The sequence below is a fragment of the Pieris rapae genome, chromosome 5 (assembly GCF_905147795.1).
Source record: "Pieris rapae chromosome 5, ilPieRapa1.1, whole genome shotgun sequence".
Lineage (NCBI taxonomy): Eukaryota > Metazoa > Arthropoda > Insecta > Lepidoptera > Pieridae > Pieris > Pieris rapae.
The window spans coordinates 5018497-5042476 of NC_059513.1; the positions used below are offsets into that span (position 1 = coordinate 5018497).

Below are 23980 nucleotides of genomic sequence, written 5' to 3' on the forward strand. Positions count from 1 at the left end.
GGAGTTATATACGTCATGTTTTTTCAGAGTTTTATATCAATATTGCATTTTTTGCCAGGAGATACCTATATCCATAATTAGTCAGTTCTAAATATTCTTTATTAGATAATTTTGTTAGCAGTTTTAATTCAATTTTCATGGAAATCTATTTATAATTGATATTATTTTATCAAATAAATAAATTATTGATTTACTAAGTTTTAATTTTAGAGAAATCAACCTTTCTCGTGGTCGTCTAGAGCTTCTCTGCCTCATCAATATGCTATCAACTAGGCAGTACTAACAAATTACAGCCTCTGACCCTATAGTTATAAGTCACATTCAGAAGCCGAGATATCGATCTAATCCATCGATCCATGTTTATCGATTCGTGTATCTGTATTAGCTTATCTAAATTCCATTTGTCACGAATACAAAACGGGCTGTCCGATTTTATTGATCAAAAAAAAATTTGGTCTAAACAATATCTTTCGCGTCCACAATAATTTTAAACACACAAACGATTATGAATTGCAATTAAAATGCTCATTATTATAGCTCATTAGTATTAGCCTCAGAACTCTGTTGCCTTAATAACTTTTATTTATAAGCTCCTCTTTGATTATCGCAGATTTTCGTCGTTCCAACAAGTTAATTGTATGTTAATAAATGGCCTAGAAATACCGATCATTATTATATAAAGCTTTGAAAAATAAAAATGTTAATAACTAAAATATCTTAAGTATTACATTAAAATTGCTCGTAAGTTTCGAGAAATACGTCTGTTTACAGTTCATTATCATTGAATTAACATTTAAAGTTGCTACAAACATGATAATTTTATTTTTTAATGAGATATCGTAATAAAGAATTATTTCACGACACTTAGAATGCTTATTTATGTTTCTATCTATAATTAACAGTTATTGTGTTTTAAAGAATAGATTTTAATTGGAATAAAAAGAAATTCGTGTATGATAAACGTGTAATAAATTTAATCAAATTGGTCACGCCGGTTCACTTAGATTATGTTTTTTATGTACAAATTATTGATGAAATTCTTTAATCAACTTTTTTTCTTAATTTAAATATATTTAAATTCAATATGATATAAACAACGTATAAATTAGTTAAAAGGAGGGGTCGTAAGAAACTGCTTCGCTGTGATAAGAAAGTAATTTGAATAATTACTGCAGAGTAAGACGTGGTAAGATGAATGTCTCTCTCCGCAGAAAAACAAAACATAATTAAAGAAAAACATGCATTTGTTTCAATTGTTTATGGCTATAATTTTGACTATAAATTTCAATAATAATCATTATGCAGAGTTCTCTCTCCAGGTGTCAACCAACCAATAGAATAGAATCAATCCGAGCAATATTTGCTTGCAGCAATTTGCCAAACAATATAATGTAATGACTACAATGTGAATCAATCTGATTTATAGTGACCAAACCTTTAGGAACTTAAAAATAGTTCACATGGAAAATACGATAAAGTTACCTCACATTTCACCGTTCGCATAAAGACAAACAAACGATTCCAACTCGTGTATCGAGATATGAAATCGATTTCTATTGTTCCATACAATCGATTTATACGGCTAGATCTTAGATTAATAACGCGTGAGGATATCTATACAATATAATGTATCGGATTTCTAAACTTCTGAAATTGTTATAAAGTTTGGACCTTCTAGAAGTTAGACTTCGACCCGCTTATCTAAATAAAGTATATTTAAAATGAACAAAACCTAACAAACTCATTAGTTTATGTAGTATTTTAAAAGTAACCTAAAAAATTGATCTAAATAATATTAAAAATATTATTATTAAAATAATATACCTACTTCTGACACACGATAGGTTTTTATTCTTTTTAATTAACAAAAACAAAAGTATAAAAAGACGCTCACGCCTACAAATCGACGATGGTATAGTTAGTCGAGAATTTCCGCACTTTGATTCGTACTCGTTGAGCGTAAAAAAATGTTCGTTTATCTCTAATAATCCGTGTACCAATATTTAAAAACTTATTGAGCATGCCTATAACAAATTAACATTGAAAAACCAGCGATGACATCGTACATAATAGATTTTTGATATTAAAATACAGCTATATGGCATGCGCTGTCAGTGCGATGTTGACAGGTGTTAAATCGAAGGAGAAATGAGCGCAGGCGCAACGCAATTAGTTGAGTCATGCCTATTAAGTAATGTCCAAACTGACCGTTTCTTATGTTTGATCAGATAAGATATGAAACACGATTGTGAATTGTCATCACTATTCCCATCACTTAGGTAATTATTGTTTTCGAAGCAATAGGTACCATAGCACCTATAGGATCTAGAAGTAAACTGTGCGCAGTATAGTAAAAAGAAAGAACGGAAAAAATGAGAGTGAGATGTGTTAATGCAATGGGAAAATTTTGTGAGTAATTTTGCTTAGGTAGCAGTAATATGCTGCCCACAATTTATTAATCTTAGGGCCTGTTTCAATATGTATGGATAAAGGGCCAAATAGCTATGCAACACATAAATTATTCGAAAGATATGTAAAAGTTCCGAATAAGATACTTCGCATTTCATGACGTATAGCGCTATCTGACAGTCGTGAAACGCAAAAATACTGTTTATCCTACCAATAAGTAATAAATAGCTTAGTTGGAACTTATCCGGACATTGTGAAACAGGCCCTAAGTGTTCTATTATTTGTATAATCTGTAAGCTAATAGAATATTACTTGCAATTAAAATCTTTTACTGTAATCTATGGTACCTTAATAAAGAATAAGTTGATGTGCGTGTGAAATCAGATATTACTTCTAATCAATTAAATTTATGGAAGGTTCTATTGCCAATAGCCCAACCCTTTCACTAACGGTTCAAAGTATCTTTACATGGCGCATCCATTCACAGTGATTCCCGTAAATCACTGTCTACCATAAGTGGTTAGCAGTGACAGTCCTGTACCTTTCGGTACCAATTGTCACCAATATTAATTAAGTAAATAACATAAATACAATATTATAACAAATAATTTAGTCACCACCAATTTTGTTAAAAAGAGCTGAATTCTAGGAGTTTTTTAATACTGAAACAAATATTATGTTAAGATCAAGAATTGACTATAATTGATACAGCTGACAAACGACTAGCTTATTTAAATGAAGTACTCTTCATGATTAAAGTACTTTTTGATTGCGATATTTGCAATATCTACGCTTAATTAATAGCTAAAGAATCATAATGAAGAACGTCAATGTTCAATCACGTTTATCAACCATGATTATTACAAAATCCTAACTAAAACAATAAGCTATAAATGCGGCAATAAAACTTTTTATTTTATTTGATTAGCGCACTAATAATAGCCAAGACTTAGAACAAAAGGCGTGACCCGATGCCATAAATTCACATAAAAGTATTAGATACCGCACGCCCCACAACTTAAACCAACCAACCAATTAAAAAAGCCATCGATTGAACTCTTTAAATACACCTGACGCGACATTTCTATATAGCAGGTTAATCTAAGTTCACACGTGAACTAAGGTGAGAGCGATCCACCGGCGGCAAGGCCGAAAATGTCTTTTGTACCAAAATGATATTTATTGTGAACCGCATAAGGCGTATAATCGGAACTACGAGTAGTTATACAATTAAGAAAGTATCCGATAATGCTTAGCGTATAGTTTTTGAATAAGGACCATAATAGAAAGGATTAGAGACGTTTTTGTAGTGGGCAGTTCGTGATAACCGGTTAGGCGAACTTTTACCTATAAATTTGTGTCGGCAAGCGTGCTGTCTAGAAGCGGCAACGCAAATACCATTGCGATGCCATAATATATCCTACTATGCTAATAGCTTTATGTTTACAACTGAGGTCATTGGATACAAATATTTTAAACATTAAACAGTAAAAACCTTCCCTATCTCAACTATTAGAATCACTCGTGAAACTGCTAATAAAATGTTACTCGGAATCAATGTCCATGGCAAATAGTGATTTATGTTTGTATTTTTTATGTACGAAGTGTGAAAACGCACTTCTCTAAGAGCTTATTTTTTATGCACCCTCAGACACGTGAAGTGTGGTATTGCTAATATACGCGAACGGGCTTGTCGTGTCCCAAATAAAATATAAAAAAATATAAAGGTATGTCACCTTTACCTATTTACCTTTACCAATAAGATACGTACGATACGTATATAACATTTTCATAAGAAGCATTTAAGTAGTTCAAGTGAGATTATAATATACATATTTATATTAAATACCCACCTTTTAGAATCCACTTAATTAAACAACTACGCGTAATTTTTTATAGAGCATCAAACTTCGTCTCAAAGTTGAAATGATTTTAAACTAATGTATACTAATTATTCTTGAAAAAATAACAAATCTCTTGTAAAACGCTACTGCTTATGACCTGCGTCACTCACATAAAATCAAGACACGTTTTACTTATTCGAAGTGCAGCCAATATTTCCTGAACAATTTATAAAAGTATATTTCGTCTTGTATTACTTAGGGTAAGATTCAGGGAGAGATTCAGAAACGCGACTTAGCTGAAACTATGGACTCTTGTATATCAAAAAGCTATTAGTTTTGATCACTTTTTACACGTCTCGTTAATGGATGGTATGCCTGCCTAAAATTGACCATTTGCTATTTTTGATCAGCGCGATAATATGCCATTCTGGAAAAACAGTAGTTCCATTCCTTGCGCGTGCGACCGAGAAACGACAAAGCGAAAACGTTTCTGAATATCACTTTCTGATAAGTATGACTTTTGTGACATATCAAAATGTCTCAAATGTAAAATACTAAGACTGCATATATTATATTTTAACATTTAATAAATAGTTTAATTTAATTTAATCAATTCAATCTGAATATTAAAATAAACAAATATGAATTAATTTAAATTAATCATGTTTAATCATCCGTCAATTACCGTTATGATTAATATCAAGTTTTTATTAATTTATGTAAAAGAAAGGTGTTGAATGATAGTTTTAACACCTCGGAATCGAATTTCATTTAAATGTACTGATTAATTATCCCATTAATTCGAATGTTTAGTTTGTGAGATGTAATTATACGCAATTAATCTACTTAATAATGTATTCCTCAGATGGTCGTAAACGGATTTTTTTTTACGAGAGATTATTCGTAAAACAGTTGATTATTGTAACTAGGTTCTAACATAATTACTTAGGTCCTTTTTTATTTATTAAATTTAAAAACAACTGCAAGACAACTTTAATATTTTTCGAGTTGACTTTGTTCGAAATTTAACCTCCAAAAGACTACTTTGGGTATTAAATTTAGTTGTGACATCTATTCTGTTAAATGCATAAAAACTTTTTTATATTGCTGATGCTTTGTTCTTTATCTGTTTTGAGTAAGGTACAATTTTAACATTTCAATTAATAATAATTCCAAAGAATGGATTTGTCTTGTTATTCGCGCAAATGACACTTGCCTGTGCGGTGCAGCTTAACTGCTAGTGAAGGAGAGTTTAGTCAGACTTGCAATTGTGCAAACCCACTAAAACCTCAAGAGGCCATCAACAATAGCCCCAGGCGGGAAGCAGTAATAGCGAAGTCTCATACGGTATACGATCATAGTTTGCGCTAAGTCTCGATTGTGAATCTTACCTTTAGACCCAAAAAATTACGATGAACAAAGAAGGCTTATCAGCTTATTAAATTAATATTAAAGAAACTGATAACTCTGATACCAGAGAGTAGGACATCCATGGATCATCCATCCAGGATTCCAAAATATTATCCCTTTGTATTTATAGATTATAAATACAAAGGGATAATATTTTTAATTCCCTTCCAAAGTAAAATCCATTATACAATGCACCATTAAAACATAAATATCCCTTACATACCGATATATCCTGCGAGGAAACTATTTCCGTCTTACAAAAAAACGTTTCCGCCACAAGATTTATTGAGTGCCTCTCAGGGCCCTTCGAATAAAATGCGTGAAATGAGGTGTTGCCATCCTCCCTTTTCTTTATAATGCTCTGATTTTTTATTGCTCAATTAGGCCAATGAATTGTGACGAATTTGTGGTTGCCACCTGCAAATTCGCCAAAGAATAGCAAAAGTATAATCACAAACTTAGCTGTCATACGAGGCTGGAAAATTTGTGGATAAAGTAATTTTTTTTTTTTTATATAGAACAGGGGCAAACGGGCAGGAGGCTTTAATGCCTTTCTTTTACAGTAATTTTAAAATTGTATTAGTTTAAAAATAGCATATGAATGAGACTAAATGCCTAATAATCTTCGTATAAAAATAAAATCTAGAAAGTAATTTATTTAACTATCTTTAAATGTAGTAAGTAGTAGGGTTTAAAGTAATGCAGTCGATAGCCACTCAATAATAATAAAAAAGACCAATACATTCACAACACGTACGCCACGATGTCGCCGCGGCCATTCTGAAATTGATACGCATTACATATTTACAATCACCCACATACACCCTGAGTAACCTTTATTGCAATGTTTTAAGGTTTAAAATCCCGTTACGTAACCAAATTCAGAAAATTCTGTAGGTACCGGACGACCAGTGTAAAATGAACCCTACTTTAGCAAATAAAGAATACACTCTAGTGTAAGATCAGCGTAACTTTGAGGGGTGAGGAGGTCTTGATAGAGTGGTAATTTAAAAGCTTTTTGCTTCTTGACCATTGAGCTTCTGAAGGTTTCTGATGTCCTGGTACCAATTGCTTGAAATATTGAGTGTGATATGGGCGGGGAGAAGGTTTTATGTTTACAGCGATTTTAAGCCTTGGCAAAAATAAATAGGATGGATATAAAACTTTTTATATATAAAATATAGAGTATAAATACATAGAGTTAAGTATCCCATTGGCCCTTACACTCGTTAACTTAAGCCTTGTACTATTTGCATGTACTCTACAAAGTTTTTGTTAACTAATAATTAGTTTTGTTTTACTCTTGGTAAGTGTTTTGAATTTGGTGATGGTATATGAATGACAATTTTTAAATAGTTAGAATAAGTATAATTTATTATATAAATATTTTATTGTATTTTGCTTTACTGGGCAACGCTTTTGGTGGTATGGGAATTTCGGTGGTGGTAACATAGCACTAACCACATTTTCTTTAAGCACATAGTCAGGTCACTTAACAACTAACTCCGGTGGACTGTCCTTCAACTCACTAACAAGTAACCATGTAAGTATGTCACTAGAACACATTTTATTAGCTTATGGCTTGAGTAGTTTTAAATGCCTATTTTTATTTCTATCAATGTAGAGCAAAATGGAGGTAAGACTTTTTTAATAAATACTAACATCATAGTCGGCATTTAAAATTACCCAATACAGTTCTGTTATTCAAAAAATATTCATGATATCAACAATTATAACGAACCATTTAATTTGGTAGCAAAGCACACATACATAGTGTTATATTTACGATATTAAATTCATTACACTATTTCTTTAGTGGCATCAATTTTTTGATAATTTTACAAGCATCAAATTGTAACCCTGTCATGACGTACGGGGCGACCCGGGCAGGGGAAAAGCGGCTAATAAGTGAAACAGAGATTTATGAGTGCACAGATATGCAAATAGAAATTTGCGGTCCCTCGCCGATAAAAAGACGTCGGTCCCCGCGGGCCTGTGTTTGTCCAACTGTCGAGGGATCACGGCTTATAATTATTTTGTACATAAGACCGTTATATAGGAAATAGTTTGATATTCGATGTCCAGCAACTGGTTGATTTAGGTGTAAATATATCAATCGACTATTTGGTTAATAAACTGTTCGACGATATTAAAAATAAAATGTCATCGAGTTACTCTACGAGTAAAACTTCTGAAAAATCATCAATTTATTAAGTCATAATTTAAAATATTACATTTTACGTCAATCACGTGTTGCTAAATAGTCTAAGATTAGTCGAATAGAAGACAACGTAAATAATGTCTCAATGACAATTAACGCAATAAAAACTTGACGTGTGTACGGCATAGTGCGACGCCATTTTGCTTATAGCGTCTTGGCGGTTTATAAGAATATTCATTTTCAAAGCCAGAATTAATAATTTGAAATTGTCTTGTCAAATAACAAACAAAACAAAGACGGGTAAAATATTGAAATTACTACACGTTTTATCTATCCTTTATGGCGAGGGCTATGTTTTAATTCGTAAAACTTGTTAAACAGATTCAGTTATCTCGTTTTACGCTTTCGCCGGATTTATAAGGGATTCGCTAATTATTCGCACCGGTGCAGGGGAGGTGACAGTATGTTGGAATATAACATTTACATCAATTATATTAAGAAATTGGTTTTTGAAAAAGGAATTATATTTAATTATAGTAAATAGAGAAGGTATTTGACAAGCATCTTAATATCATCATAAAGTCTCGTTATATCAAAGTGACGAACAAGCAGAGCGTGAACACGGCCGTGTGTGTTTAAATTGTTTGCTCATTATTTACTTGTGGAGGGAGCTTTAGCTTTGATTTTATTATTTCATTACATTATAAGTCTATAGACTTTGTATATCATTTGTTTTATCATTAGTACATATTTTAATGAAAAGGTGGCGCCTTTTGATAAATTAATATATTTCGTGTTCTTTTTTTGAAATAGGCCAGCAGGTAATCCTTTCTGTTCATAGATTGTCTATTTCTACGTCTAAAGCATGCTTTACTATATTTTACTTTACCGTTCGAACTACAACTGCATTGCCGTGATTCGAAGGCGCAATCGTTGAGGCGCTCGCAAATATTAATTACATATACCAAAATATTTTATTGTCCGCTATGGTAAAAAGGTCTATTCAAATTCAACAAAATAACTGTCATGTCATTTTACTCCATAACTTCAATATAGCATCAGCTATTGATGAGCAGCGGTCTCTGATTTCAACCCTTCACCGACAGATTGTTAATACTGACCGCCGACGACCTAACGAGCTGTGACCACATGAATATTCACGTGTCCCCTGCACTGTGATACAAGGAATTAATTAATATCTGACACTGCTACTGTTACATTTAGATCAAAAGTATTAGGTGAATACAATAACTTTATACAGATTTAAAAATCAATCCCAAAATAACTCTATACATATTCTCAAAGAATACTGAAATCTGAGGCAAGACCGAAAGTTGTAAGCCGCTAATTGTTTAATATAACAGCAAAGTACAAACATTAATTCTCTAAGTACATTTTAAACCATTATTCGGTTAATACCAGATGTGTCCGGACCAATCATAAATTCTATGTCAGCCTCTTTGTGCGTTTAATATAATTATTGGGAAATAGTTATAATTTTGATGGCGCGTGGCGTGTAGGATTACCGTTGAATACTTTTTGTTATGGCTATATATTTCATTGTTGCAATTTCTTTTTTAATACTATATTGGGAAGGTATAATTACTTTGTGGTCAGGGGTGTACGCGAGTGACGTATGATATGATTATTTACGCACCCGGGTCTTGACAAGTATGGATTCGTAAGAACGAACTGCATAAATATATTCTTCAATTAATAAAAGAGTATTTATATTTTATAAGTAGATAGAAAAAAATATAATTTTAATATTTTAATATTTACGCAACTTAGGCCTTTTTACGATCCTGTATATATTTTTTAAACCTGAAGAAAAAGTAAAATAACAAAACCGAAGAACTTCACTTAAATTAATAGATAAATAGACTTGTGATAATAAACGATCTCTTTTGACATATCTTTGAGTGAACAATCAATTAATAAAAAGCGTCGGAGGGCTTTATCGAGGTTGACGCTATAAGAGATTGCGGCCTAAAAGACCGGGTGTAGGCCGCGGGGGTCGAACCCCGAATTTGAGGGTTAACACAAACCGCTAGTTAGGGGTTGCTTTGCTGTGGTTTACTGTGATCTGGTGATCTGTAAACGTTCTCAACCAAAAATTATTGATATTTTTTATTGTAGTCTAATATTTAAAAAAAATCTTATTTTAAATGTGGGCGTTCCTATCGTGATTTCTCTATAGTCATATTTAAATTCACCCGACTACCACATTTCTAAATTCTTATTCAAAAACATTCCAATTTCAAAAAAAAATGCTGTCAACGATAAGCTATATTTTAATTCCCGCGCAATCAATTTTTGTAAGTAAACGAATTAGAACTGGTAGTAAAATTAAAATTGCCCATATAAAAGGACAGTTGTGTTTTAAAGCTCATTAAAAACTTGTTGGAATCGTTAATTTCAACGAGTCGTGATTTCCCGTTTGCTCGGGAACAAAGTTTTTCTTTTGTGCTTGTTTAATTGAGGATCTCTGTGGTACAGAGGCTGAATTAACCAAATGAGGGCGACACACCTTGTCTCCCTATACCTTAGTACACTCACATGCAAATTAACTTTAATATTTTATAGAAAATAGCAAGTTTTAATTTTTTACGACAATAATATCCAAATATTTTATTTTCAACACTTACTATAGTATTCTATACAAATTAATAGTAAGTTAGAAATTTTATCTTGAAAGGATAAAAAAATACAAAATCTCGAAATAATTCTTGCCAAAAAATTTTTTATTGCGAAGTCATGCGATTGCAAAAAAATAAAAAAATTGATTTAGTCACTTCTTCATGGTTAACAATCTTAGATCTAATTATGATTAACAGTCAACTCCGAACGTCTCTCAGTTATCAAGCGTAATTGCAAAATACGGTTAAATAGGTTTACCTAATAAGTGTACGAAGAACAATCCGGGAACGCACGACGCCATTAGTGGGACGTGGGCGTAATTAAAGAGCTACAGTACACTCTTGCTGAATTAAAAACAATTAACCGGCCGAAATGAGCACAATGGACGCGGGCTCACGATTTGCGCAGACATGCCACTGATGTTGTTAGTCTAAGTTTATTATATTGAAACTAGCTGACCCGGCAAACGTTTTGCCATAAGATTACTAAACAAATAAATAGCATTACATTTCCAGTGGTATTAGCCTTTCAGATGTTTCGTGTTCATTTGTTTTTCCTGTCAACAAAAAAGTCGAAGGCGCGAAGAATACACACATTTCTGCGTTTATTACATTACAGAAGCCTTCGATTCAGAAACAATTATTTATTCGCCGGGAAATGAACGCAAAACCCACTGGGTCATGGGTGCCTTTACTACTAAGTCAAGAACGAACTATATATTACATAAATCATAGACATTCCAATTTGTTATATCTATTTATCCTGTCTAGTTTGTAGTATAATACAACGTAATCTAAACCTAGCTATTTGTTCTTCTCATGCCACAGAGCAGTTTTGACTTAGGTAATATTCATTAAACAAGTAACGTCACAATATATTTTGATCGCTTACTTTCTTATACTTTACTCATTTCCGATTATTATTAAACACTAGCATTTGTTTTCTCTTATTATGTTTTTTTTACTTAGACAACCTTTTTAGTAGCTACATACCAAATTATGAAACATTTTGCTATGCTACTCAATATACTGTTCGCTTTTGAGAATAAAAACCTGATTGACCTGACCCATTTAGTAAATAAATGATATTTTTCCATTTTTTTCCTAATAATAATTTCTTTTTTTATTTCTCTAGTAGGTGTTGCCATTTATAAAATCAATCACCGTCAAGCTAGCGTGTTAATCGGTCCGTCAAATTAGGTTTACATCGAGTCTCAAAACTGCTGAGCCGGCGCCCACACCGAGGGTGTAACGCCATTTACGTTTTTTTACATTTTTTTCACGCTCTGCGATTTCTATTCTCGATTAATGTATTTCTATTAGCATTTTGGAATTCAAATTCGTTTATCGCAAATCAGTGAAAAAATAACAGTAAAATTAAATTTATATTAATACAATTAATGTCGAATTTAAAACCCAAGACATCCTAAATTCATAAGAGAATATTTTTCTCCAACAGCTGTTTTTAAAGACGAATCTGCTCCTAAACTTACTAAATATTTCTTATGTAAAATAATTGTAACATTAAATTTGTATCGGATAAAATAAAGTCACGGATTGAGCTACATAAATAAAGGACCAATCACAGACCACATTGATTTAATAAATTTATAAAAAAACTTTCAACAATAACAATAGGGGTTAGATAATTACATGAGTGTCAGATTACGACACGCGTCACATAAAGGGACTTTTGTGTCCCTCACAATTATTGATCATTATCGATTTACACTGGATTATCAGCTTAACAGATTATTAAAAAATAGTAGACTGTTAACATAAGTTTAAAAATGTCATAGTTAAAGACCACAGCTTATACGACCTTTTTGCAGTTATGTCTTGACATCGTTATCATCTTTGCCGACGAGTATAATTCGAAATTCAAAAATCATTTATTCATTTAGGTAACACTATGTCGCGTAGAGTCTTTGATATCAATTTATATTTTAATATTTATGTAAAAAAATGACTATAAACTCCCTATTGAATTCCTAAAACTTTCATGAAGCTTAAGTAACCTAATAGACTATCTTTTAATTGTAAATGACCACTTAGTGCCTTGGCTGTACAAGTCCTATTTAGTATATAAACTCTACCATATATTAAACCCCGAATAGGAGTCATGTTTAAAACAAAAAGAACAAAAACCCTTTCAAATCTGTAAGTACACAACAATGAAAGGACGTACCCACGATCCATGGCTTTTGATCTAGAAATTTTCACTCCATTCGCCCGCACTGGCCATTATTTTACCCCGACAACGTTTTAGGGTTGATGGACGTTGATTTTTGTTCTTCCTGGACTGAAGGGTTAAAAAAACATAATCCTTATCTTCGCAAATATAATTCGATACAATAAGCATAAACATAACTTAAACCACACCAATACAACTTTAGTTATTTAGTTACGACGGTACTTTAAGAAAAGTACCAATTCTTAAAAGGACGGCAATGCACTCGCGACCGCTCATATATCAGGAGTCCATGGACGGCAGTGTCACTTAACATTACATGAGCATCCTGAATTTTCGACCCTGTTACATTATACAATAAAAACACTACAAAATTTGCACTTAAACAAAGTTAAATAAAAGTCTTAAGTTACTTAAAAATGCCAAAACCCAAATGATATTATAAAAGTACTTCTCACATATTCATCAAATTCGGATTTTAAATCGTAACCTCACATTGTGCAAATATACTTGACCGATCAGATCTTTAAAACCTTGCCATCAGCAGATCAAGACAATACATTGTCAAGTGTCATCGGTGTCAAGTTGGCAGTGATCTGGCCTGACGCCACGGCTTTATGACGCGATTAGCCTGTCATGTCAAAGTGCAAAGTGTCTATTGTCTTGTGCTCCATATTCTAAGGGCCTTTAAGAGCTTAAGTAACGTTTTTTTTTATAGTAACCTTATTAAATTTTTCTGTAAAAGGCTTGCGTTTTAATTAATTGCTAAGGAACAATGAAGATATCTACGTATTTCATTTTTATTTTTATTTTACACCACTCTTCAATCAAAATCTAGTGTCGTAAACAAAAAAAAATATTTTAATGTTTTTTTCTAGTTTTACCTTGCTGTTTACTTGAAGGTTGGATTTTTAGGGCTACCCAGTAAGCCGAAAAATTTAAAATCAATCTGAGATTTTATTTCTTATTTATTTTTAATAATCAGCTCTAACGCCAGCAATGATTTTATCACCTGTACAGTAATCGACCCCTGAGCTTTAAATGCCAAAGTGCTCGGAGCGCAGTCTGTCATCGCTCAATGCTCTTTGCGGGGATATGTTCATTCATCAAAAACTTGCTGAAGGCGTTTGTCGTGAAATTAAAACTAAAATCTTGTATTGTTTCATGTTTTCTTTTATACTCTTTGACGTAACGTATGTAAAGTCTGAAACAAATGACTGCTTGCGGAAATATGGCAGATTCGAATTTGGAACATACTTAGTTCATTCATTCAACGTTCGTTGTCCCATTATGTATATATATATAAAGTAATTACGTGTTTTCCGTTCGTAAATAAATGTTAGATTTATAACACCGGTGTGCTAATATTACACAATCGATTTTGAACTTTACATTATAGAAACAAGATCTATTTTTACTTAATTTCTTCTTTCCTTTAAGATATAAATGATATCGACTCGCGTTAAAACGCTTTTTGTTTATGAGATTGTTATTTCTAAAGCTGTACACATACTTCATTTTCCTATTCGATTTTTAAATTACTCAGACAAATTTGTATTATTATATCAAGACCATAGACTTGATTGTTCATAATGAATTGAATTTTTCATACGCAGGATTTTATGATGACCATTATTTATCGTAGTCGTAGCCAAAATATATATAGTAGCCACTGTAAACTACAAATCATTGATATTATAAAACTTTGGTGTCACACCACAGTCAATCATAAAACATAGAATTTAAGAACGATTTAATTCCCTCTTCATAATCTCTACAAACAATCATGTAGGCAGCTTTATAAGGTTTCTGAACGCTAACACTTCGATTAAGTTTTACTTAGTGTCTGATAGCACTTGGTGTGAGATTAGACGCGTCTAAGTGCTAAGTGCTTGTTTATGTACTAGATTATTTTGTTCTTATTCATTATGATTATGGGACGATACGCGATGTACGAACGCTTTGGAGTTTTATAAACTAAATTTAACTTTATCGAAATAGCTTTTGAAATAGTCCTCGTACAATACTCTTACAATACACAACAGAAGCCGTCGTAACTGAACTTTGAACACTATCTATGACACTGGCTGACACCGGTCGACATCGTTGACACTACGCTGACATCGGGGACAGTGTGACCTATATCTAACTTGTATTTGATAATCCGTTATGGTATTATGAATGTGGTTTGATTGCGATATTTGAATATGTAGAAACAGGATCAGTTTGTATAAAGTTTTGTAAATGTTTTGTGGTTATCAAGATTCTGATAATGATACGATTTCTCTAATATTAAAGCTACTGTATAATCGGGACTCAAAAAATACTGCTCGTATTCATGTACGACTAGAGATTCCAGAGAATATGAATTGACTGTAACATAACGATGTTTGTTGAAGAGGCTACAATAATATTCATCCAGACGGAGCTGCGTTAAGAAGCTGAAAAATAGTATAATAGCTTGCGCCCGTTCAGCCCATTTAAATCTCTTTGGCTTAAATTATGTGAAGTTCAAATTATTCTATGAATAAATATGTTGTACGGTATTGCGAATTTGTGGATTTAGGATTAAGATGTAAAGTCGGTAGCCACAGGTGATGTCGTAAACCAGACAGTATCGCCACCCGCCGCGTTGTTTATGCCACACTGTCGCGTCTGATCGCACGATAGTGTGGTTTCGCCTTTACTTATGTGTCGATGGCATATCTGTCGGAATTATTGTTTTTGGTTACACAACTTTAAGTGAAATATTTAGGGCCTTTTCGGCACGTGTATTAATTGAGGTAAAAAGGGCATTGTATGAAACGCGAAATTTAATTCGATAAAATTTGCACATGGCGCGAATAAAAAGTCAAAGGCACGTGTCAATTTTGACGTTAACACCCCGAAGAGACCCGCGGTCAGATCACAAAAAACCATTGTGATAACAAAACCCTATTTACAAATACTCGCCAGCCCGCCCACTCAAAAGGTGTTTATTTAAAATTTTCGCAACACAATACAGATGCCATATTTTTTCTCTTCGCGCCATTTAATGCTATTTGGAACCATTAGAATGTAATGCTTTCTTTGCAACTGTTAGTGTCAAAACTGACAAAAGTAAACTCTGTGTCTATGGTGATAATGTGCGGCATTCTTGTATCCGATTTTTTATTGTATTTTTTTCACAACACGTGTTTATGGACTGCAATTTGAGGCTCTTCATTCTTTTTTTGAATTCTATATAGTTTATTGCTTTTCAATATTGTCACTAATAATTTTAACTGTGTTTTATGATCTATGTCGAATACAAGTAGGTTGTTCAATAGGAAATTAATATTAATATAAATAAATATGTGAAAGCTATTAGCTCAGAAGAAATGTCACATTTAACATAATTTAACATTTAATAATACATTAAATTCTGTATAAAAAATATTATAAACTGTTTAGTCTTCCACGATGTATTAATATGAATTATTATATTTGTTTACGGTCCCAACAAACAGAAGTGAACTGTGAACATCTCAGATCTCGATAAAGAAGGGTGCTGATTGGAATCGCGGTGACAAACACCCAGAGCATTGTGGGTGCTAAATTTGTTTCTCCATTTCCGATCTCCTCACAAGATTATTTTACAGAAAAGGCGCATTGTTAGAAACCGGGACTGTTTATTGTGTCCTAAATTCATTGTTAAGTAATTTTGCCAAACGTCTAAAATAATGTAATGTTATGGGTACAGACTTAGATAATACAATAATAACTTAGATATTTGTTATCTAAGTCATTATTGTATTATTATTTATTTAAAATGAATGATGTAAGTAAGTATATCAATAGTAAATACGGTGAAAAAGTAAGTTCAATTTTTAAATCTTAAAAATATAAGCTCATAAGTTTAATAAGATCGAATCCAAAAAGGTCCATTATGTCCACAGACTATTGTTCGATAATGTTCTATTCTCTATGATCCAACTACGCAAACATCTGCTCTACGCCTACGATGCTTTTGTAAAACCTCTGTAAACTTTTGTTTACGCTATTTGTTGTTATCTATGTTGAGATTGATGATTTATTATCTACGGAACAGTAGTATCATATCGTTCGTATTCATACTTTATAGAGCAGAAACTTGTGGATTTTCCTAGGAATGTGAAATTTGTACATATAAAAATATTATAATTTTGTTTACGGGTCGAAGTCGAACTTATATAATAAAATCATAAGATGTTACATTAGAAAACCACTGTGGTTTTCATAAATGCTACCATAGCAGTCCTGTTAAGAATTGGTTAACGTTAGATTATGTAATAACCAACTGGGTAGTGCACTTTTGAGCCGCGGTAGCATATACATCAACGTTCTCTCTTCATTGACGTTATTTGCTCTCGATATACAAATCTAAACTTGCGTTACCACTTGGGTCAAGCTAAGGTCATCTAGAAACACTAACTTTTTAATATACATATATAATTCCAAGGGCAAGATTCTATACATAGCTTTAACTTACCCGCATGAACCGTTTAATAAACGTATTTTATTTTTATATAAATTAAATGAACATTAAACGAATGCGGGCAGCAAATGATCTCGATCATCACCCTTTCGATAGTATTTTAATGACTTATACGACACGCTTAATCAGTGGGAAAAGGCGTAATATGTAAGTTGTATCAAATATTAAAAAAATAAAATAAATCAGTGGCGCTTACAACCTTTTAGGTCAGATTTCTGTAGGTGTTTTATGATCATCTGTCAGTCTCACAGGCGAGTAGGTGATCCAGACTCCCGTGCTGACACACGCCGTCGACTTGTTGGTCATGATGTTTTTCTTCACGGTTCAATGTAAATGCGCAAATAGAAAGAGAGTCCATTACTGCATAGCCGTAATAGAACCTTCGACCTCAGGGATGACAGTCGCAAGCTGAAAACACTAGGCCAATATTCTAACAATTATTATCAACGTCAAATATATAATTTTCAATAATTTACAATTAAAATTCGCTTAGTACCATTGTAATTAACTACAAAGCTTTTATTTCTTTTAAACTATAAACATCGATGGGACGCTAAAATATATATTAAATTAAATAACTGTCGAAAATCACTCAATAGTATGGTACTCGATTATTTGAATTAAGAATGTGAACGTTCTTAGTAACGGACGTAATGGCGCCCAGCGCGCGCGCATCACGAGCGTTTATTACTGCAATGGAACATTGATTTACCGGGTCAAATCTGTTGACACTACCATCAATACTATTTAAGCCACTAAAATGTTACCCCAACCTAACTGATTCATTATGAAACTATGCATCAGACCTTCGAAATCAACAAATAAGTTGTAATAACCACGCCCCTTATGCGCGATTTTTTTCTTAAGACAAAACTCACTTTTGTTTAATATAAGAATATTAAAATCTCTTTTCTCTATATATAATATGTACCTCTATATCTTTAGGCTCGTATTAGATATTTCACATGTATGTGTGTAATGTAGTAGACATCTTTTCTTTACTTCTAAAATAAAATGACAATAGTACAGCAGTACACTTTTAACATTTAAGAATTTTCTTCATTCTCAATAAATTCTTACAAAAAATCGCATTGGAAATGCTTGAATCTTATGCAACGTTTTCAGTCATTGAATGAAATAATTCCATTCACCCGTCTTACTCATTACGGGTCATAGAGTCCCGTGTTTACCGAGCAACCGCTGGGTCGTATCAATTAAACTATATTACATTGTTACAATGACGAACGCTGGGTTAATTGCTATTGGGATGTCTCCTTGTGATCTTTGAGACCAAAGATCAGGATTATTTATCGTACACCTTTTCATTCCTTTCTTAAATGATAATTACTGGGTTAGAAATGCAATGCAAATTGTCAGGTGACAGCCAATATTCAGTTGTCAAATACATTTTTCTTTTCTCAATTTCACTCACTGAATTCAACAATGCGTCACTTTGGTTACTAGCGACTTACTTTCAACTTACTTACTACTTTCAAATATTTTTCGCGTATTGTAAGGTAATCACTAGGTATCATACATATTGTATTCTTAATGTTGTATTTCCTGGCCGGGTTGTGTAAGTTCAAACTGCGTAATACGCATCAATTACAACATTTTATCACGGACATCTGTCGCTGAGAACGGACAATTAGTTGAAGTTAGTACAATTGGCCTTACGTCACCCACCAAGGAGGCGGGACAGGAATTAAAATTGATAGCGGTCATCTAGTTATAAAAATCTAGGACACCTTAATTGTGACGTGACGTTTTTAATTATGAATTACACTACAAGGCTGAGATAAAACTCGTATAAATTCTTGGTTGCCATTAAAATTAATCAATACAATCTGCTCCTTTTAAAATTAAATAACGGGTCGAAAATAGAAAGCTTCAGCAAAGAGGAAGAATATAATAGGTTCATACACATAGAGTGTTCTGATCTCTCCTGTCTTGTTTTTACTGTACGTGTATATGGAAGTGTTCCACGGTGCGCTGCACTAGACATTTTGTGATCTTGTGAATTGTGGAATCGACTCCCAGTGGATTACGATCCTTGGAAGATACGATCTCCGAATTTAAAAAAAAAAGAACATACTCCTTCCCCCAAATACCGGCAACTCACTAACTAAAATAAATGTCCATAGGCTGCGATGCCTGCCCATTTGGGAGTCTCATAGGCACCTTTGCTACCCTATCCTAAAAAATTACAAAGGTTTTTGGTGCAATTATGTTATTTTATATATTATATCCTATCACTGTATTACTCACGTAATATGTGTATGTACCTATTGCATACATTCTTTTAGCTAGTGACATCCAACTGTACCATCTTCTAGACATTAAGACGTTGTTCTAGTACCAGATTAATACTTGTGTCGAAAACGTTTTTCTACAAGTGGGTTAATTTTTTAATTACACCTCTGTCACTAAACCGTCAGTTATAATTTTTAAAGTGGTCACTTTGTTACGCGTGCATGCACGAACAACATTAATTTTAATTCTCAAACAGCAATTATTCAACAAACTCTATCACGTTTAATCAAGTTTAATGAAATCTATTACTTTTTGTTTTCAGTCTAACAGCTTTGTTTTGTCTAAATCGATAAATCCTTATTCATTCTTTAAAACTTTCTTTTGGTTGGATAGTATCCAGATTCACAGGATCCGTTGGTAACAATGCGTCGAAAGACGATTTTTTAGGTGACTTTGGCCTACCCTCAAATATACAATTTGAGGGTAGGCCAAAGTCACTATAATATGTTTAAAGTATTTATTAATACTTTTTAAAATATTTTCTGATACATGTCAACTATAGACAAAAACAATTAACAATCATCCAAGACAGTATATGAAATCCCGTAACTGTTTGGCTGGGAACTTAAAAACACCATTGACAAGACTAGAGGCAAACGATGCAGCTTGTTACCGTCAAACGTAGAGAATCGAGCAATCCAAGAGCTGAACCAACTTTTCCAAAATTGGACGGTTTAAACGGTCGCATATCACAATCACATTCCACGCAATACTCATCAACTTCAGCAGACATCTGCTCGGTATCATAATGACCCTTTTGTTTACCGCGTCATTTCTTCCTTCTGTATAACAATAAAAAATATTAATGCACAGTACTGTCGGCCAAATGTACCGCGCTGGGGTCCTAATCGCATTAAGACGGCCTGCGACCGTTCACGGGTTATTATCTTTATACGTTTTTATTTCGGGGGCTGAATAACGGAAAGGATTAATGTTGAATAACATTTCCTTGAGACATTGAATAGTTTAATGCCTTAATGCTATTGCCATTTTGTTTTGTAATCTAATTTAAATATTTGAAGGAACTTTAATTTGGCAGGCTTTTGTAAATAAATAAAAATCAGTAGGTATACTTAATTCTGACTACCAGAAATCAGCGTTGAACAAATATGACGTAAAAGATTATTCTCGTACTAAGTGATATGAAATATTATGATAACTAACTAAAAAAAATGGCTATAAATTCCTATGTATATCAGTTAGTTTTCTAATACATCATCTTTGAGTGCCTTTCCATTACTGGTGGTTGGCCGTCAGTCTCTTGAAGCTTGTCTAGTCCAGTGCCAGATGCAGCAACTCTTCCGCCATCACAATACTCTCACTTCCTAATGTTGCGAAGTCATGATTTTTTCCTTCTACCAACCCGTTTACGCTAGATTTTACTCATTACAATTAATTGAAGGTGGTAGCGGCGATTTCTAAAACCTATCAAAATGTATGACAAAGATTATTATTTCTCATACCCACTATATATAGTCAATGAACATCTTACTAAAGACACTGAAGATGCCTGTCATAAACTACTAGCAAATTTATGTGAATAACATACGTTACATTATTTACGATGTTGGAGGCGTTATTGGTACACGTTGTTTACTTAGCACATGGCTGCTAATTACTCATTAAACTAACGCTACAACAACTAACACATTTCTATACTTTATGAGCCCATTACATTGTCTATGACATAATAATCATAATGAAGCTTACTTTAATTCCATACTGTTAAAAAAATTACATATTTGTTTAGAAGTCCCAAAACATCATGCACGCTTAAAATATAAAAGAAATTCATAAATTTTACACACCTACATACACATCAATTATATTAGAAAATAAAAAATTTAACTAGCAAGGAAAAAGTTAAACACAAACAAACATCTACCCAGCTTATACTGGTTGTAAACTGTCAAATAGATGTTAGTTTTGTAATTATACTCTGTATTTTGAAATGTAGCATATTAATTGCTTAAAAAAACATAATCTGTGTAAAATTAGGTGATATTAAAAAAAATATTATCCGTTACTAATAGTAAGATTATAAATGGTTTTAATACTACAAATTATTATATTAAATAAAAACAATTATCAGGCATAAATAAATCTCGTTTCATGCCTTTTTATATTATTTTCATTTCTAAGACCATAACGTTTTAAAGTACAAATAAACAGTACTTAATGTACTGTAAAGTGTTATCTACCTTCCTTTATGATTCTAAAATGCTATTCTTAATGTTATGCAAAATACAGGTTTCTTAGGGAGTATTTTCTATGAAGTGACTTCGTCCAAATTTCATAAATTGATAAATTAAATAATAACCACTTCTATTTCTTTCCAGATGCCTGCGGACTCTCCGATGTTCCACACATAGAAGGCTTACAAGAAAAGTCCCAGTGCGCGCTCGAAGAGTACTGTAGGAGTCAGTACCCTAACCAGCCTACGAGATTCGGGAAACTTCTACTAAGGCTGCCTTCCCTTCGAACTGTCAGTTCTCAAGTAATAGAACAGCTATTCTTCGTAAGGCTAGTAGGAAAAACGCCTATTGAAACTCTAATTCGGGATATGCTACTATCAGGCAGCTCTTTCTCGTGGCCGTACATGGCGACCATGTGACATACAATGTGGCGCCAGCTAGCGGCGGCATGATCCACGCCTTACGGCTTCCCGCCGTATCTGCCCAGCCAGCGACTCGACTTTCGGTATCGCGACGCGTCCGAAGACGCCGTGACGTCATCCAGCGAGGTGCCAGAAGAGCCGAACGCGACCGAAGACTACTTCGCGAGGAGCAGAGACAGCGACAGAGCCGATCCTTGTCCCACATTCGATCCTTCAGCATTCTATGCGCCGAAACTTGACGAAGCCAGTGATACGCAAAAAGCTCAAAAGACTCTAATGATTGACAATTTGTTAAATATTCGAAGCGATTCGTGTTCCCAAAGCGATTTGAAGTAGATTCTGGGGTCAGTAGTGTCTTAGTTGGAGTTTTGTTCCTCTGTATTATATTTAGGCTAGATATTTAATGTAAATAAAATTCTATTATTGTAAATGTATGTATATTTAAGATAAATGAGGCGTTTTCTACGGTGTTCACTGATTTATAAATCAAAGAAATTAAGTCGGAAATTGTTTATGGTTAGGATTGATGAAAGGCAATATTTGTGCAATGTGAGAATGTGTATAGTGAATAGAATAATGGGTGAACCTTCATATAATTTTCTTTATTACTTTATATGTTTTATTACAGTATAGTTTAACATACACCCTTAAATATTTATTTTTTTCTTATATGTAACTTTTATAGATTGTTTATTGGTGCTGTCCTTAATTTACGAAAATGTATAATTCCGACGTGCATTTATAACACTTTAGGCTTAGCAAAGTCCTGAGATATCTTCTAATTTATAAAACAATTTTTATTAAGATTGTAGAAGAAAAGTTTGCATATTTTAGTTTCCAAATGAATATATAAATATGTAAAAGCTGACTTGGCAGATACGTAGTTAATGTTCTAATTAGTTATGTCAAAAATGTCACACCAAAATTCTAAACAAACCGTTTTGGTTTCCATGGTTACAATTCTTTTTCATGTACGAAGCATTGTAGCTATGGAAACGAGACCCTTTGATATGAACGTCTTAATTCAATTTTATTTTAAATTGAAATAATACACACACTGCACACTGATACATTGCTTAAAACAAACACAAAATACAATTTTTAATGTGACAAGCAATTAGAGGCAAACATGAAGATATCACGGGAATTTACTAAAAAAATTACTGCGTTGTACAACCATTTCTAATTTAATATTATTTTATATTTTTGTACGTTTGATAGTTAGAATTTGATTGATAATAAAGAATAGGAACGCGCACATATACACAGAATACTGCCCGTACGTCTAAGACGAAAAATGTGTATTAATATGGCGTGATTATCAGATTTTTAGTTTTTCGAATTATGATTACTAAACACATTCTTTAAGCTTTTGCATTTGACTAAAATAAATTGTTTTCAGTATGTACCGATTTCTACATTAAATATTTTATTAATTCTAATATGAAAAGCTCTTGGTTTCCTATTATTTAAATATTCTATATCTATCCTGCCAAACTAAAATAAATGAAAAGCAATGTAATTAATGCAATAATAAATGTACAGTCATTGTAATGTATGTGTGAGTCTCTGGAGTTGTAAAGACATACTGAGATATTAAAGAATGTCTTTCTGAATTATTTTGTTTCAATTCTTATTACATTTTAATATATTATATATAAACAAATCACGATTTAATATTTGAAAAGGGAGGAGGCTCACCTGAGCTAAGTGATACCGATACCCATGGTACACTCACATTGCCAAACGGGTCGCTAGTGCGTTACCGGTCTTTTAAGAAATGGAATATAGAAAAAAAACATTGCTTAAAAGGAACAATGTCGTTAGTTTTTTTCAACAATACTATACATAAAACCTAGAATGACCTTCATGGCTAGTAGTCAATATTATCCAGACAATAT

At 32.8% G+C, this 23980-nt stretch overlaps 1 protein-coding gene across 2 annotated transcripts in view; it reads left to right on the forward strand.

The window, feature by feature from the left end:
* LOC111003213 (nuclear receptor subfamily 2 group F member 1-B) overlaps window positions 1–23695 on the forward strand; it is a 59261-nt gene extending 35566 nt beyond the window's left edge. For both annotated transcript variants that reach the window (XM_022273610.2, XM_022273611.2), the window contains one exon: window positions 21802–23695. In XM_022273610.2, coding sequence (XP_022129302.1) covers window positions 21802–22076 — 275 coding nt within the window. In that variant the 3' untranslated portion in view covers window positions 22077–23695. The remainder of the gene's footprint in view (window positions 1–21801) is intronic.
* Window positions 23696–23980: the final 285 nt, after the last annotated feature.